The following is a 17,294-nucleotide window of genomic DNA, read 5'->3' on the forward strand; positions in this document are numbered from 1 at the left end:
TGGGTTGTGCATTTGAAATTTTTAAATTAGGCAAATCAGTTTAAGAAATGCAACTTTATACACCTCTATAACACCACCCCTCAGCCTCGTACACTCCAAGGAATAAAGTTCTAGACCTCTCATTCTCTCCCGAAAACTTGGTCCCTCAAGTTCTGGCAACATCCTAATAAATCTGTTCTGCACTCTTTCCAGCTTAATGGCATCTTTCCTGCAGCAAAATGACCAGAACTGAACACAATACTCCCAAGTGGAAACTCATCAACATCTTTAAAAAAAGACACAAAGTGCTGGAGTAACTCAACGGGTTTGGCAGCATCCCTGGAGAACATGGATAGGTGATGTTTCAAGTTGGGACCCTTCAGACCGATTGTGGGAGATTAGATAAGGTGCATGCTGTGAAGAATCAGCCAGCCAGGAAACAAACAAACAGGGAAGATTGATGAAATTGCTGAGTGTATTAAAGGGGTTTCAGTAGCCTGGGAGACTTTCTGCAACTGGGACTTCACCGTCAGATTCACTTGACCATTATTCTATCTCCTTGCATCATTCCATTTCCCATAAAGTGACAACTGAAGTCTACGCCAAGTGCAACCTCATCAACATCTTAAAATAAAAGACACAAAACGCAGGAGTAATTCAGGAGGTCAGGCAGCATTCCTGGATAATGTGGATAGGTGAAGTTTCGTGTCCGGACCCTTCTTCAGACTAACATCTTGTACATGTGCAACATGACATCCCAACTTCTACTCTCAATGCCCTGACTGATGAAGTCCACTGTGCCAAAAGCCCTTTTCACCACGCTATCAACCTGTGATTCCACTTTCAGGAAACCATGTACTTATCCTCCAAGTTCCTTCTGGTCTACAACACTTTCTTGAACCCTACTGTTCACTGTCCAAAATGCAATACCTCATGCATATGAATTCAGACTTCCCAACATTTGATTTTACAAATTCAGACTTTTGATGTCCAAAATTCTGAATTTTACATCAAAATTCATGATATGGCACATAATACAACTTTTAAGCAAAAAAAAGGTATGCACGCCAAATACGCATACGCGTTGCGCTACATTCATGTGTGAAAAACGACTATTATTTCCAACAGTCTGTAGTTCTTAGACTGCATGTACAATGTCAGGCCTATCATGAGTATAGTCTGCTATGTATAGAAAGGTTATTGAACAGAAATGCTTCTTGCAATACAAAGAAAAAATTGTTTTGTTTTGTTTTTTCTATTTTGCTTTTTCTTTACACATCCCAATTCTCTTGGTATTGAATAAAACAATGGTCATAAAATGTATGACTAAGTTATGAAGAAAGAGTTTCATTTAAAACTGCACATACCTAATTTCATTGAAGACATACTTGCTCCAGTGGTCTTCGACAGCAAATCACAAGTCCACTCCCTCCCCTCCTCCCTTCCACCTCCCTTGCTCTGCACCCCCACTCCCCCTCCCCTGCCCCGTACCCCAACCCCCCCCCATTCACCCACCCCATCCCCTCTCAACATCAACGGACCTCATGCTACACGGCAAGGCGAGGCCAGGGGTGAGGCAATAACAGCTGCAAGTATGCAGGAGCATCCAAGCAGAGCCACAAATTAGCAGTTCCAAATGGGGCCCCTCATGATAAAAGACAGACCACTCAATCACCTTTGAATTCCATTATGTCATCATTTTCTGCAATGCTCGTGAATAACCTCGAAGCGATGCAAACACCAAACTATCACATTTTGGTTAAAAGATTTAAAAGTTTAGTTTTGTAAATATAATTGGGTAAAAGTAAATATATTAAGTGCAGAGATACAAGATAATGCAAATGCTAGAAACTTCAGCAAAAAATAAAGTTCTGGAGAAACGTAGTGAGCCAGGCAACATCTGTGGAGGGAAATGGAGAGATGGCGTTTCGGGTCAGGACCTTTCTTCAGAATTTCCTTTTTTCTAAACAGACATGGTCTTTAGGTATTGCAAGGAGGGTATTGATCATTCATTTAAATCCTCAATGGCAACGTCAGTGAAAGCACTCCCATACCACCTAGTGGGGGTTCAGACACAATTTAATGGCTTGATCAGTTGTTTCATAGTGATCTTAGAAGAACAAATCCATTGCTGTTGGTCTACAAATAGGCTAGACTGGGGGAAAAAAATCCTCTCCGAAAGGATTATTGTGAATATGATCATTTAAAAAAATAATTATCTGACTATTACTCCCAAATTCAATTTAAATTCTTCAGCTGTCTCAATGGGAAAGTGAATTCAAGTGTGCAAATCATCATCCCTGACCTCGGGATTACCTGTCCAGTAACATATTTTGTTATAATTGTCAATCATTTGCAGGCAATATATTTTTTACCAACAATAATGCACATTCCAAAAATAATACGCCTGTATCAACAAAATTAGTCAAAGGTTTCTTTAAAATAGTAATGGTAAAATTTATACTCAGCTTTCTGCACAATAACAGGAGAGCGTAATGCAGATAGTCCTGTTTCATAGTCTCAAGAATGGTCTCAACCCAAAATATCAACTATCAATTTCCTCTCCAAATGCTGCCTGGCCTGCTGAGTTCCTCCAGTACTGTATTCTGCAGGATATAGTCCATTTACCAGTAACGTCAGTCAATTAAAAAATATATATATTGCTCACAAAAAACACTTACTTGGAAATGATTATTTCAGGAAGAATCTCTTCAAACTTCTTCTGTGGTTCTCCATTCACATATTTCTCTCCTTCAATTTGGATTATCTGAAAGTCAAATTTTGATTACTTGGGATACGAAAAAAATGCTCTTCTTTCCTTTAGTGTGGATAATTAAACATAAAGGTGGTCCCAAACAGGTGGTAGCCAATCATCTGACAGAAAATAACATGTTTTAAGCAACCACATTTACATGTACAGAACATCTGGTTATCCAAACATGCAATAGTTAAACACAGCAAATCAATTTTTTTGCTTTTAAAAATCATCTCATCAGTTTTGGCATCCACTTGCATGGTTGCAGATCAATACAGCCGAAATTTCATTTCTGCTCCTTTTTAATTCTTTACCTGAATTAATCTATTACTGATGCTTAGACCATGAGACATAGGAGCAGAATTAGGCCATTCAGCCCCTCGAGTCTTCTCCACCATTCAATCATGGCTGATCTATTATTCCCTCTTTACCCCATTTTGCAGCCTTCTCCCAATAGCCTTTGACATCCTTACTAATCAAGAAACTATCAATTTCCTCTTTAAAAATAAACAATAGACAATAGGTGCAGGAGTAGGCCATTCGGCCCTTCGAGCCAGCACCGCCATTCAATGTGATCATGGCTGATCATTCTCAATCAGTACCCCGTTCCTGCTTTCTCCCCATACCCCCTGACTCCGCTATCCTTAAGAGCTCTATCTAGCTCTCTCTTGAATGTATTCAGAGAATTGGCCTCCACTGCCCTCTGAGGCAGAGAATTCCACAGATTCACAACTCTCTGACTAAAAAAGTTTTTCCTCATTTCTGTTCTAAATGGCCTACCCCTTATTCTTAAACTGTGGCCCCTGTTTCTGGACTCCCCCAACATTGGGAATATGTTTCCTGCCTCTAACATGTCCAACCCCTTAATAATCTTATATGTTTCGATAAGATCCCTTATCTAAATTCCAGTGTATACAAACCTAGTCGCTCCAGTCTTTCAACATATGACAGTCCCGCCATTCCGGGAATTAACCTAGTAAACCTACGCTGCACGCCCTCAATAGCAAGAATATCCTTCCTCAAATTTGGAGACCAAAACTGCATACAGTACTCCAGGTGCGGTCTCACTAGGGCCCTGTACAACTGCAGAAGGACCTCTTTGCACCTATACTCAACTCCTCTTGTTATGAAGGCCAACAATCCATTGGCTTTCACTGCCTGCTTTACCTGCATGCTTCCTTTCAGTGACTGATGCACTAAGACACCCAGATCACGTTGTACGTCCCCTTTTCCTAACTTGACACCATTCAAATAATAATCTGCCTTCCTATTCTTACCACCAAAGTGGATAACCTCACACTTATCCACATTAAACTGCATCTGCCATGCATCCGCCCACTCACACAACCTGTCCAAGTCACCCTGCAACCTCATAGCATCTTCCTCACAGTTCACACTGCCACCTAGCTTTGTATCATCGGCAAATTTGCTAATGGTACTTTTAATCCCTTCATCCAAGTCATTGATGTATATTGTAAATAGCTGTGGTCCCAACACCGAGCCTTGCGGCACCCCACTAGTCACTGTCTGCCATTCTGAAAGGGACCCATTTATCCCCACTCTTTGCTTTCTGTCTGTCAACCAACTTTCTATCCATGTCAGTACCCTACCTCCAATACCATGTGCTCTAATTTTGCCCACCAATCTCCTATGTGGGACCTTGTCGAAGGCTTTCTGAAAGTCGAGGTACACCACATCCACCGGCTCTCCCCTGTCAATTTTTCTAGTTACATCCTCAAAAAATTCCAGTAGATTAGTCAAGCACGATTTCCCCTTCGTAAATCCATGCTGACTCGGAACTGCGATCCAAATGCTCTGCAATTTTGTCTTTTATAATTGACTCCAGCATCTTCCCCACCACTGATGTCAGACTAACTGGTCTATAATTTCCCGTTTTCTCTCTCCCTCCTTTCTTGATAAGTGGGATAACATTAGCTACCCTCCAATCCACAGGAACTGACCCGGAATCTATAGAACATTGGAAAATAATCACTAATGTGTCCACAATTTCTAGAGCCACCTCCTTAAGCACCCTGGGATGCAGACCATCCGGCCCTGGGGATTTATCAGCCTCGAGTTCCATTAGTCTACCCAAAACTTTTTCCTGCCTAATGTGGATTTCCTCCAGTTCCTCTGTCACCCAAGGATCTCTGGCCACTAGAACATCTGGGAGATTGTTTGTATCCTCCTCAGTGAAGACAGATCCAAAGTACCGGTTCAACTCGTCTGCCATTTCCTTGTTCCCCATAATAAATTCCCCTGCTTCTGTCTTCAAGGGACCCACATTTGCCTTGACTATTTTTTTCCTCTTCACATACCTAAAAAAGCTTTTACTATCCTCCTTTATATTATTGGCTAGTTTACCCTCGTACCTCATCTTTTCTCCCCGTATTGCCTTTTTAGTTTTCTGTTGCTCTTTAAAAGAGTCCCAATCCTCTGGCTTCCCACTCTTCTTTGCTATGTTATACTTCTTCCCTTTTATTTTTATGTTGTCCTTGACTTCCCTTGTCAGCCACGGGTGCCTCTTACTCCCCTTAGAATCTTTCCTCCTCTTTGGGATAAATTGATCCTGCAACTGCATTATTCCCAGGAATACCTGCCATTGCTGTTCCAGTCATCCCTGCTAGGGCCTCCTTCCAGTCAATTTTGGCCAACTCATGCCTCATGCCTCTGTAATCCCCTTTGCTATACTGTAATACTGACACGTCCGATTTTCCCTTCTCCCTCTCAATTTGTAGAGTAAAACTTATCATATTGTGGTCACTGCCTCCTAATGGCTCATTTACCTCGAGTCCCCTTATCAGGTCAGGTTCATTACACAACACTAAATCCAGAATTGCCTTCTCCCTGGTAGGCTCCAGTACAAGCTGTTCTAAGAATCCATCTCGGAGGCACTCCACAAACTCTCTTTCCTGGGGTCCATTACCAACCTGATTTTCCCAGTCTACCTGCATGTTGAAATCTCCCATGACCACTGTAGCATTACATTTGTGACATGCCAATTTTAGCTCCTGATTCAACTTGCACCCTATGTCGAGGCTACTGTTTGGGGGCCTGTAGATGACTCCCATTAGGGTCTTTTTACACTTACAATTCCTCATCTCTATCCATACTGATTCTACATCTCCTGATTCTATGTCACTCCTTGCAAGGGAGTGAATATCATTCCTTACCAACAAATACCCAGTGCCTTGGCCTCCACAGCTGTCTGTGGCAATAAATTCCACAGGTGCACCAGTCTCTGGCTAAATAAATTCCTCCTCATCTCCATTCCAAAGATACGTCCTTTTACTACGAGGCTGTGTCCTCGGGTTCCAGACTCTCCCATTTTTGTAAACCTCCTTTCCACATCCACTATCAAGGCCTTGCATTATCCGGTAGTTTTCTGCAAATCAAATACAATTATGCTATGGTAACAAAGGATTGGAGTGGTTTTAGTGTTGCATTGACCATCATTTTCCAAAAATCTACAGATTGTGGACAGGTTCCTGCAGATTTGCCAATCTATTTTTTTTAAGAAAGGAGGCAGAAAGAAAACAGAACAATCAACCTGTTAGCCTGACACAGTTGCCACCATTTTCCTAATTTCTGAAAATACAGGATGCAACATCAAGATATGTTGAAGATAATATTCAGCATTGATTTATGAAAGGGAAATCATGTTCAATCTATTGAAGCTATAGAAACATAGAAAATACGTGCAGGAGGAGGTCATTTGGCCCTTCGAGCCAGCAGTGCCATTCATTGTGATCATGGCTGATCATTCACAATCAGTAACCTGTGCCTGCCTTCTCCCCATATCCCTTGATTCCACTAGCCCCGAGAGCTCCATCTAACTCTCTTTTAAATTCATCCAGTGAATTGGCCTCCTTCTGTGGCAGAGAATTCCACAAATTCACAACTCTCTGGGTGAAAAAGTTGCTTCTCGCCTCCCCTTTATTCTTAGACTGTGTCCCTGATTTTGGACTCCAACATTTGGAACATTTTTCCTGCATCTAGCTTGTCCAGTCCTTTTATAATTTTATACATCTCTATAAGATCCTCTCCCATCCTTCTAAACTCCAGTGAATACATGCAGAGTCTTACCAATCTTTCCTCATATGACAGTCCCACCAACCCAGGGATTAACCTCGTGAACCTACGCTGCACTGCCTCAATAGCAAGACAATAGACAATAGGTGCAGGAGTAGGCCATTCAGCCCTTCAAGCCAGCACCGCCATTCACCGCCATTCAAGGACGTCCTTCCTCAAATTAGGAGACCAAAACTGCACACAATACTCCAGATGTTGCCTCACCAGGGCCCTATACAACTGCAGAAGGACCTATTCGCTCCTAGACTCAAATCCTCTCGTTATGAAGGCCAACATGCCATTAGTTTTCTTCACTGCCTGTTGTACCTGCAAGCTTACTTTCAGTGACTGGTGTACAAGAACACCAAGATCTTGTTGCACTTCCCCTTTACCTAATCTGACACCATTGAGATAATAATCTGCCTCCTTGTTTTTGTCGCCAAAGTGGATAACCTCACATTTATCTACATTATACTGCATCTGCCATGCATCTACCCACTCACTCAATCTATCCAAGTCACCCTGCAACCTCCTAACATCCTCTTCTCAGTTCACACTGCCACCTGCAAACTTGCTAGTGGTACTTCTAATCCCATCATCCAAATCATTAATATATATTGTAAATAGTTGCGGCCCCAGCACTGAGCCTTGCGGCACTCCACTCGCCCTGCCTGCCATTCTGAAAAGGACCTGTTTATTCCTACTCTTTGCTTCCTGTCTGCCAACCAATTCTCTATCCATGTCAATACCCTACCCCCAATACCGCGTGCTCTAATTTTGCTCACCAATCTCCTGTGTGAGACCTTATCAAAGGCTTTCTGAAAGTCTAGATACACTACATCCACTGGCTCTCCTTCATCCATTTTACTTGTCACATCCTCAAACAATTCCAGAAGATTAGTCAAGTATGATTTCCCCTTCATAAATCCATGCTGAATTGGACCAATCTTTTTACTGCTATCCAATTGCACCGTTATTACCTCTTTAATAATTTACTCCAGCTTCTTCCCCGCCACCGATGTCAGGCTAAACTGGTCTTTAATTCTCCATTTTCTCTCTCGCTCCTTTCTTGAAAAGTGGGATAACATTAGCTACCCTCCAATCCACAGGAACTGATCCTGAATCTATAGAACATTGGAAAATGATCATCAATGTGTCCACGATTTCTAAGGCCACCTCGTCAAGTACCCTGGGATGCAGACCATCAGGCCCTGCGGATTTATCAGCCTTCAATCCCATCAGTCTACCCAATACTATTTCTTGCTTAATGCAAATTTCTTTCAGTTCCTCACTCTCCCCAGATCCTCTGTCCTCTAGTACACCTGGAAGATTGTTTGTGTCTTCCTTAGTGAAGACAGATTTGAAGTACCTATTCAATTCTTCCGCCATTTCCTTGTTACCCATGATAATTTCACCTGTTTCTGCCTACAAGGGACCCACATTTGTCTTTACAATTTTTTTTGCTCTTCACATACCCTAAGAAGCTTTTACTGTCCTTTATATTCTTGGCCAGCTTCGCTTCGTACTTCATCTTTTCAGCCCGAATTGCCCTTTTTGCTATCTTCTGTTGTCCTTTGAAAGTTGCCCAATCCTCTGGCTTCCTACTACTCTTTGCTATCTTATACATCTTTTCTTTTAGTTTTATTCCATCTTTAACTTCCCTTGTCAGCCACGGTTGCCTCTTACTCCCCTTAGAATCTTTCTTCCTCTTTTGAATGACATGATCCTGCATCTTCTGGATTATGCCCAGAAATTCCTGCCATTGCTGTTCCACTGTCATTCCTGCCTGGATCCTTTTCCATTCGACCTTGGCCAGCTCCTCTCTCATGCCTTCATAGACCCCTTTGTTCAACTGCAACACTGACATTCCTGGTTTAACCTTCTCCCTCTCAAATTACAGATTAAAACTAATCATATAATGGTCACTACTTCCAAGCGGTTCCTTTACCTTGAGGTCCTTTATTAATTCTGGCTCATTGGACAACACTAAATGCAGAATTGCCTTCTCTCTGGTAGGCTCCAGTACAAGCTGCTCTAAGAATCCATCTCGGAGGCATTCTGCAAACTCCCTTTCTTGGGGTCCAGAACCAACCTGATTTTCCCAGTCTACCTGCATATTGAAATACCCCATAACCATATTGGCATTACCTGTTACATGCCAATTTTAACTCCTGCTGCAACTTACACCCAAAATCCAGGCTACTGTTTAGGGGCCTGTAGATAACTCCCATTAGTGTCTTCTTACCTTTACAATACCTCAACTCTATTCACAGTGACTCTACATCGCCAGTCCCAATGTCACCCCTCGCAAGAGACTGAATTTCATCCCTCACCAACAGAGCTACCCCACCTTCTCTGCCCACCTGCCTGTCCTTTTCTGTAGGATGTCTAACCCTGAACATTCAGTTCCCAGTCCTGATCCTTCTGCAGCCACGTCTCTGTAAACCAGACCTCCCAACATTTGATTTTACAAATTCAGAATTTTGATGTCAAAAATTCCCCAAAAAAGTATGCACGCCAAATGCGCGTACACGTTGCGCTACATTCATGTGTGAAAAACGAGTATTATTTCCAACAGTCTGTAGTTCTTGGACTACATGTACAATGTCAGGCCTATCATGAGTATATTCTGCCATTTATAGAAAGGCTATTGAACAGAAATACTTTTTTACAACACAAAGAAAAAAATGTTTTGTTTTGTTTTCCCTATTTTGCTTTTCCTTACACAAAATGTAAGATTAAGTTATGAAGAGTTTCATTTAAAACTTCACATACCAATGAAATTTTCATTGAAGACATACTTGCTCCGATGGTCTTCAACAGCATATCGCAACAGTCCATGTCCCCCCCAATCCTCCCCACTACCCTACCCCCCACCTCCCCCTTCCACTCTACCCCCACTCCCGACTCCCCCCCGAACTCCCGCCCTTCCCCCCACTCCCGACTACAGCCCTCCCCCCCACTCCCGACTCCAGCCCTCCCCCCCACTCCCGACCTCCCCCCTCCCACCCCCATTCCCGCCCTCCCCTCCTTTTCCCCATCTCCACTACCCTTCCCCCCACTCCCCTCCCACCCGCACCCCCCTCCCATCCCCACTCCCCTCCCATCCCCACTCCCCTCCCACCCCCATACCTCCCTTCCTCCAACCCCCCCCCCCCGACCCTTACTCCCCCCTCCCCTGCACCCCATCCCCTCTCAACATCAATGGGCCTCGCGCTATGCAGAGGCGAACCCAGTGGCAAGGCTAGTCGGGGCCAGCGGCGAGGTGAGACCGGGCCAACGGAGAGTCGGGGCCAGTGGCGAGGGGAAGCCAGGCCAGCGGCGAGGGGAAGCCGGGCCAACGGCGAGTCGAGGCCAGCGGCGAGGCAAGTCGGGGCCAGCGGCGAGGGGAAGCCGGGCCAACGGCGAGTCGGGGCCAGCGGCGAGGCGAGGTTGGGCGAGCAGCGAGGCGTGTGCTTTGCGGAAAAATGTGAGGTGAAATCGGAATGGCGGAAATGAAATAAGAAAGCGGAAACTTTCCGCCAAAATTCGGAAGGGTTGGGAGGTCTGGTAATCCCCACAATCTCTAACTGAGCCTCAAGCTCATCCACTTTACTTCTTATACTTTGCACATTCATATATATTACTTTTAATCCATTGCTCATCTCAGCTTTCACATCGATTCCTATTACACTTAGCCATGCTCTCCTATTCCTTTGTGAACTTTCTGTCCCGTTAATTCTGGGGTCTTTCTTAATTTTTCCTATACTCTCTTTCCCTTTAACTCCATCCTTGTCTATCCCTTTGAAACACCCCTCCCCCCCCCCCCCCCCCCCCCACTATTTTATGTTATTCAAAGATATCTAGTACAGCAGATGCGGATGCAATGTAGGATTTTCATAAGGTCCGACACATACGGTCACTGAACAAGGTTAGGGCACAGAATTGGGGTGTAATACTAGCATGAAGAGTTGGGAATATAAGGGGCCTTTTCTGGTTGACAGCAGAGTAACACATGGATAGCTGTCCAAATCCTTTCACATTCGATATTAAGGAAAAAAACCCAAAAAGGATAACTCAGGCAGCATCTCTGGAGGACATGGACAAGTGATACCTTCTTTAGATTCCATCTTAATGATTTAGCCGAGGGAACCAATATAACAATTTCATGTCATCCTCAACGTAGAAATTATTAGGAAGTGAGTAATGATACGAGTAAAAAGAGGATTTAAAGGGATATAAAGAAGTTGACTAAGTGGGGCTTGGATCGAGTGGATGCGGAGAGGATGTTTCCTCTCGTTTGAGAGTCTAGGACTAGAGGCCGAATGGCCTAATTCTGCTCCTATCACTAATGAGTGGACAATATGGCAGATGGAGTACAATGTGGGGAAAAAAGTGGGGTTACACACTACATTAGTAAAAACACAAATACATTTTTAAATATGGTGAAAGATTGGAAAATCTTGCAGTTAAAGGGCTCCAATTGTGTGCGGATTATAAAAATGAACATGCAGGTGCACTAGGAAATTGGGAAAGTAAATGGTATGATGGCATATATCACGAAAATATTTCAATAAAAGTACAGGGATGTCTCACTACAATGAAATAGGACCTTGGGAAGATTACAGCTGGAGAAGTATGTAGAATTTTGGTCTCATTACCTAAAGGGGAGATAATTTAACATGGCATCATATGAGCATTGATATTGTGGGCCAAAGTACCTGTTCCTGACCTACACTGCTTTATGAATGCTCAGGAGATGGCAGGTTAATCATACAAGCACAGATTGCATTGAATAGATCACTTTCTTCGGTTTAGGGGAATGAGAAGTGACGTTATTGAGACTTGGAGGGCTTGACCGGACAGATGTATTCCCTTCGTTGGCTGAAAGAAAGTAAGTGTGAATTACAGGTAAAAGTCCATTTAAAAAAGAGCGCCAAAGGGACGCTAGCAGTCAGTCAGTAAAGATCGCGAGAGCAGCAGCAGGAGCAAGGACGACCGTTGGCTGAAAGAAAGTAAGTGTGAATACAGGTAAAAGTCCGTTTACAAAAGAGCACCAAAGGGACGCTAGCAGGCATTCAGTGAAGCGCATACCTCCAAGCTCGTCAGAGGAAGGCAGGATAGGAGTGAGTGTGGGGATTGGCTGAGCAATTAAATTAGAGGCTTGGTAAATTGGCCAATTAGTCAATTTAGTGACTGATATAAACAAGGCTTGCACAAGGGGTGCGGCCCTGTGAGAAAAGTGCCCTGTGAGAAAAGTGCGAGTCTTTGGCAGCGAGTCTTCGGCAAGGAGGCTGGGATGAGGAACTTACGCTTGTTTTTGTGCCTGATTTGTTTTTTGACACTAAAGTGATGGCAGACAAGTTGGTGCAGTGTGTTTCCTGCAGGATGTGGGAAGGTAGATACACCGCTGGAGCTTCTGGGAGCTACACCTGCAAGAATTGTGTCCAGCTGCAGTTCCTGAATTGACGTGTTGTGGAGTTGGAGAAGCAGCTGGATGATCTCAGAGCCATCCGGGAATACGAGTGTTTCCTGGACAGGACCTACTGTGAAGCTGTCACGCCAAGGGTCCAGGTCGAGTGAAGGTGGGAGACCGTTTCGAAGGGGAGTAAACATGGACTACAGGAGACTGCAGTGGCTGTGCCTATTGCAAACAGGTACACCCTTTTGGGAGCTGTCGGGGCAGAAGACGCTTCCAGTCCGAGCAGCGGACAGGTCGGTGGCTCTAATCCAGGCAAGGAGATCCGACCGGGGAGACTGAAGTCGGGAAGAGCCATAGTAGTGGGTGACTCCATTGTCCGAGGTACGGACAGTAGATTCTGTGGCCGCAGGCGGGACTTGAGGATGGTCTGTTGCCTCCCTGGTGCCAGGGTTCAAGACATCACGGACCGGCTTCAGAACATCCTAGCGAGGGAAGGCGATCAACCGGAAGTAGTTGTACACGTGGGCACGAACGACGTCGGGAGGAACAGAAAGGAGGTACTGCAACACGAGTTTAGAGAGTTGGGAAGAAGACTGAGAAGTAGGAGGTCGAGGGTGGTTATCTCTGAATTGCTTCCTATACCTCGTGTGGGATTGGTACAGGGAGCAGGGATTTAGATTTCTAGACCACTGAGATCTCTTCTGGGGTAGGGGTGACCTGTACAAAAGGGACCGGTTACACCTTAACAGCAGGGGACCAACATTCTGGCAGGCAGGTTTGCTAGTGTTACACGTGTGGGTTTAAACTAAGTAGTGGGGGGGAGGGGTTGACAAAATTGGGAATATGAAGATGGAGTTAAAGGGGAAGCGAATACAGGAGAAATTGCAAAGGACTCTAGAATAAATGGGAAGGAAAGTTCTAGATGGGATAAGAGAGTAAGGTCAGGGGGGAGGTGAATACCGAAGTTAAAGTGTTATATTTAATTGCGCAAAGTATAAAAAATGAAGTGGATGAGCTCGAGGCTCAGTTAGACATTGGCAAGTATGACGTTGTGGGAAACATGGCTACAAGAGGACCAGGGATGGGAACTGAATATTCAGGGGTATATGACCTATTGAAAAGACAGACAGGTGGGCAGAGGGGGTGGGGTTGCTCTGTTGGTAAGGAATGAATACCAGAACAAGGGGCCACAGTTTACGAATAAGGGGTAGGCCATTTAGAACGGAGATGAGGAAGAACATTTTCAGTCAGAGAGTGGTGAAGGTGTGGAATTCTCTGCCTCAGAAGGCAGTGGAGGCCAGTTCGTTGGATGCTTTCAAGAGAGAGCTGGATAGAGCTCTTAAGGATAGCGGAGTGAGAGGGTATGGGGAGAAGGCAGGAACGGGGTACTGATTGAGAGTGATCAGCCATGATCGCATTGAATGGCGGTGCTGGCTCGAAGGGCTGAATGGCCTACTCCTGCGTCTATTGTCTATTGATATTCAGTCCCTTGCAAGGGATGACATAGAATCAGAAGATGTGGAATCAATATGGATAGAAATGAGGAATTGTAAGGGTAAAAAGACCCTAATGGGAATTATCTACAGGCCCCCAAACAGTAGCCTCGACATAGGGTGCAAGTTGAATCAAGAGCTAAAATTGGCATGTCGCAAATGTAATGCTACGGTGGTTATGGGAGATTTCAACATGCAGGTCGACGGGGAAAATCAGGTTGGTACTGGACCCCAGGAAAGGGAGTTTGTGGAGTGCCTCCGAGATGGATTCTTAGAACAGCTTGTACTGGAGCCTACCAGGGAGAAGGCAATTCTGGATTTAGTGTTGTGTAATGAACCTAATTTGATAAGGGAATTCAAGGTAAAAGAGCCATTAGGAGGCAGTGATCATAATATGATGTTTTCATCTACAAATTGAGAGGGAGAAGGGAAAATCGGAAGTGTCAGTATTACAGTGTATCAAAGGAGATTACAGAAGCGTGAGGCAGGAGCTGGCCAGATTTGACTGGAAGGCGACCCGAGCAGGGAAGACGGTGGAACAGCAATGGCAGGTATTCCTGGGAATAATGCAGAAGTTGCAGGATCAATTCATCCCAAAGAGGAGGAAAGATTCTAAGGCCAGTAAGTGGCACCCGTGGCTGACAAGGGAAGTCAAGGACAGCATAAAAATAAAAGAGAATAAGTATAACATAGCAAAGAAGAGCGAGAAGCCAGAGGATTGGGACTCTTTTAAAGAGCAACAGAAGATAACTAAAAAGGCAAACAGGGAGAAAAGATGAGGTACGAAGGTAAGCTGGCCAATAATATGAAGGAGGATAGTAAAAGCTTCTTCAGGTATGAGAAGAGGAAAAAATAGTTAAGGCAAATGTGGGTCCCTTGAAGACAGAAGCAAGGGAATTTATTACAGGGAACAAGGAAATGGCAGTCGAGTTGAACCAGTACTTTGGATCTGTCTTCACTAAGGAAGATACAAACAATCTCCCAGATGTTCTAGTGGCCAGAGATCCTAGGGTGACGGAGGAACTGAAGGATATTCACATTAGGCAGGAAATGGTGTTGGGTAGACTGATGGGACAGAAGGCTGATAAATCCCCAGAGCCTGATGGTCTGCATCCCAGGGTACAAGGAGGTGGCTCTAGAAATCATGGACGCATTGGTGATCATTTTCCAATGTTTTATAGATTCAGGATCAGTTCCTGTGGATTGGAGGGTAGCTAATATTATCCCACTTTTTAAGAAAGGAGGGAGAGAGAAAACAGGAAATTATAGACCAGTTAGTCTGACATCAGAGGTGGGGAAGATGCAGGAGTCAATTATAAAAGACGAAATTACAGAGCATTTGGATAACAGTAACAGGATCGTTCCGAGTCAGCATGGATTTACGAAGGGGAAATCATGCTTGACTAATCTACTGGAATTTTTTGAGGATGTAACTCGGAAAATGGACAGCGGAGAGCCGGTGGATATAGTGTACCTTGACTTTCAGAAAGCCTTCGAGAAGGTCCCACATAGGAGATTAGTGTGCAAAATTAGAGCATATGGTATTGGGGATAGGGTACTGACATGGATAGAAAATTGGTTGGCAGACAGAATGCAAAGAATGGGGATAAATGGGTCCCTTTCAGAATGGCAGGCAGTGACTAGTGGGGTACCGCACGGCTCAGTGCTGGGACCGCAGCTATTTACAATATACATTAATGACTTGGATGAAGGGATTAAAAGTAACTTTAGCAAATTTGCAGATGACACAAAGCTGGGTGGCAGTGTGAACTGCGAGGAAGATGCTATGAGGTTGCAGGGTGACTTGGATAGGCTGTGTGGGTTGGCGGATGCATGGCAGATGCAGTTTAACGTGGATGAGTGTGAGGTTATCCACTTTGGTGGTAAGAATAGGAAGGCAGATTATTATCTGAATGGTGTCAAGTAAGGATAAGGGGACGTACAATGAGATCTGGGTGTCCTAGTGCATCAGTCACTGAAAGGAAGCATGCAGGTACAGCAGGCAGTGAAGAGAGCCAATGGAATGTTGGCCATCATAACAAGAGGAGTTGAGTATAGGAGCAAAGAGGTCCTTCTACAGTTGTACCGGGCCCTAGTGAGACCACACCTGGTGTACTGTGTGCAGTTTTGGTCAAATTTGAGGATGGATATTCTTGCTATTGAGGGCGTGCAGCGTAGGTTTACTAGGTTAATTCCCGGAATGGTGGGACTGTCGTATGTTGAAAGGCTGGAGCGACTAGGCTTGTATACACTGGAATTTAGAAGGATGAGAGGGGATCCTATTGAAACTTAAGATTATTAAGGGGTTGGACACGTTAGAGGCAGGAACCATGTTCCCAATGTTGGGGGAGTCCAGAACCAGGGGCCACAGTTTAAGATTAATGGGTAGGCCATTTAGAACAGAGATGAGGAAAAACCTTTTCAGTCAGATAGTTGTAAATCTGTGGAATTCTCTGCCTCAGAAGGCAGTGGAGGCCAGTTCTCTGAATGCTTTCAAGAGAGAGCTAGATAGAGCTCTTAAGGATAGCGGAGTCAGGGGGTATGGGGAGAAGGCAGGAACGGGGTACTGATTGAGAATGATCAGCTATGATCACATTGAATGGTGGTGCTGACTCGAAGGGCCGAATGGCCTACTCCTGCACCTATTGTCTATCCGGAAGAGTCCAGAAAACAAAAAGGTCATTTGGGAATGAAATGAGAAGAAAATTCATCAATTAAAGTACAGGGAATCTTTGAAAGTCTCCACCTAAGAGTGCTTTGAGACGGTCATTAATTGCGTTCAAAACTGAAATAAATACATTTCTGGATAATTGGGACATCCGAAGTTAGGGTGAGGAGCTGGTACAGTAACTTTATCAACTACGCTATCAGGGTGATTGTGTTAACCGAGTGATCTTTGCCATGAACCCCAGCCACTCAATGAGCCCAACTTCTGCACTCCCTGTCCACACATTAGCACCAGACTCTAGTCGTCTGTTTAAGCCCACCTGGGTGGTTTCCATACTCCCTGTAACCTACTGGGGCTTTATTTCCCATGCTCTCTTCAAACGTAGCAGTTTCATTCAACATTTAATATTCTCCTGCATAACATCTTAAAATAAGAAGGTATGTTGGACTAATATTAGAATAATATCCAATAGTCTTGGACTTTTGTCAGTTAAGCACCAAAATACCAAGCGCACTAGATTAACAGTTTTACTGCACTGTGGTAGATTATCTGTGATTTTATTATATGGTGGAGCAGGCTCAGAGTTAAATGGCTAATATTTCAATTCCTTAGTCTTGAGCTGGAATGAGAGGAAAATTCAAATTAATGCGTCTTTAATGAAAACCTAGATCGCAAATTAAAGCAGTCAGTACAAAATAAACTCTAGTAATTGGTATCCGCCAAAATCAATCTTTCATGGCGAAGAGATGATGCATACAGGTTTGAGCTAATCAAAAGATAGCATGAGTTAAAATAACAAGATTTAAAATAATTCATAGGAGTAAGGTTAGACAAATGGAAAAAATAAAGGATAAAGGAATATTCTTTTCCAATGAAATGAATGTTACTACATGAAGCAATTACTGGCATCACAATATCACTACTTAC

At 44.0% G+C, this 17,294-nt stretch overlaps 1 protein-coding gene across 1 annotated transcript in view; it reads right to left on the reverse strand.

The window, feature by feature from the left end:
- haspin (histone H3 associated protein kinase) overlaps positions 1 to 17,294 on the reverse strand; it is a 55,780-nt gene that overhangs the window by 17,862 nt on the left and 20,624 nt on the right. Inside the window, exon 8 of the mRNA XM_078410910.1 lies at positions 2,661 to 2,746. Coding sequence (XP_078267036.1) covers positions 2,661 to 2,746 — 86 coding nt within the window. The remainder of the gene's footprint in view (positions 1 to 2,660; positions 2,747 to 17,294) is intronic.

Source organism: Rhinoraja longicauda, chromosome 1 (assembly GCF_053455715.1).
Source record: "Rhinoraja longicauda isolate Sanriku21f chromosome 1, sRhiLon1.1, whole genome shotgun sequence".
NCBI classification, from domain to species: domain Eukaryota; kingdom Metazoa; phylum Chordata; class Chondrichthyes; order Rajiformes; family Arhynchobatidae; genus Rhinoraja; species Rhinoraja longicauda.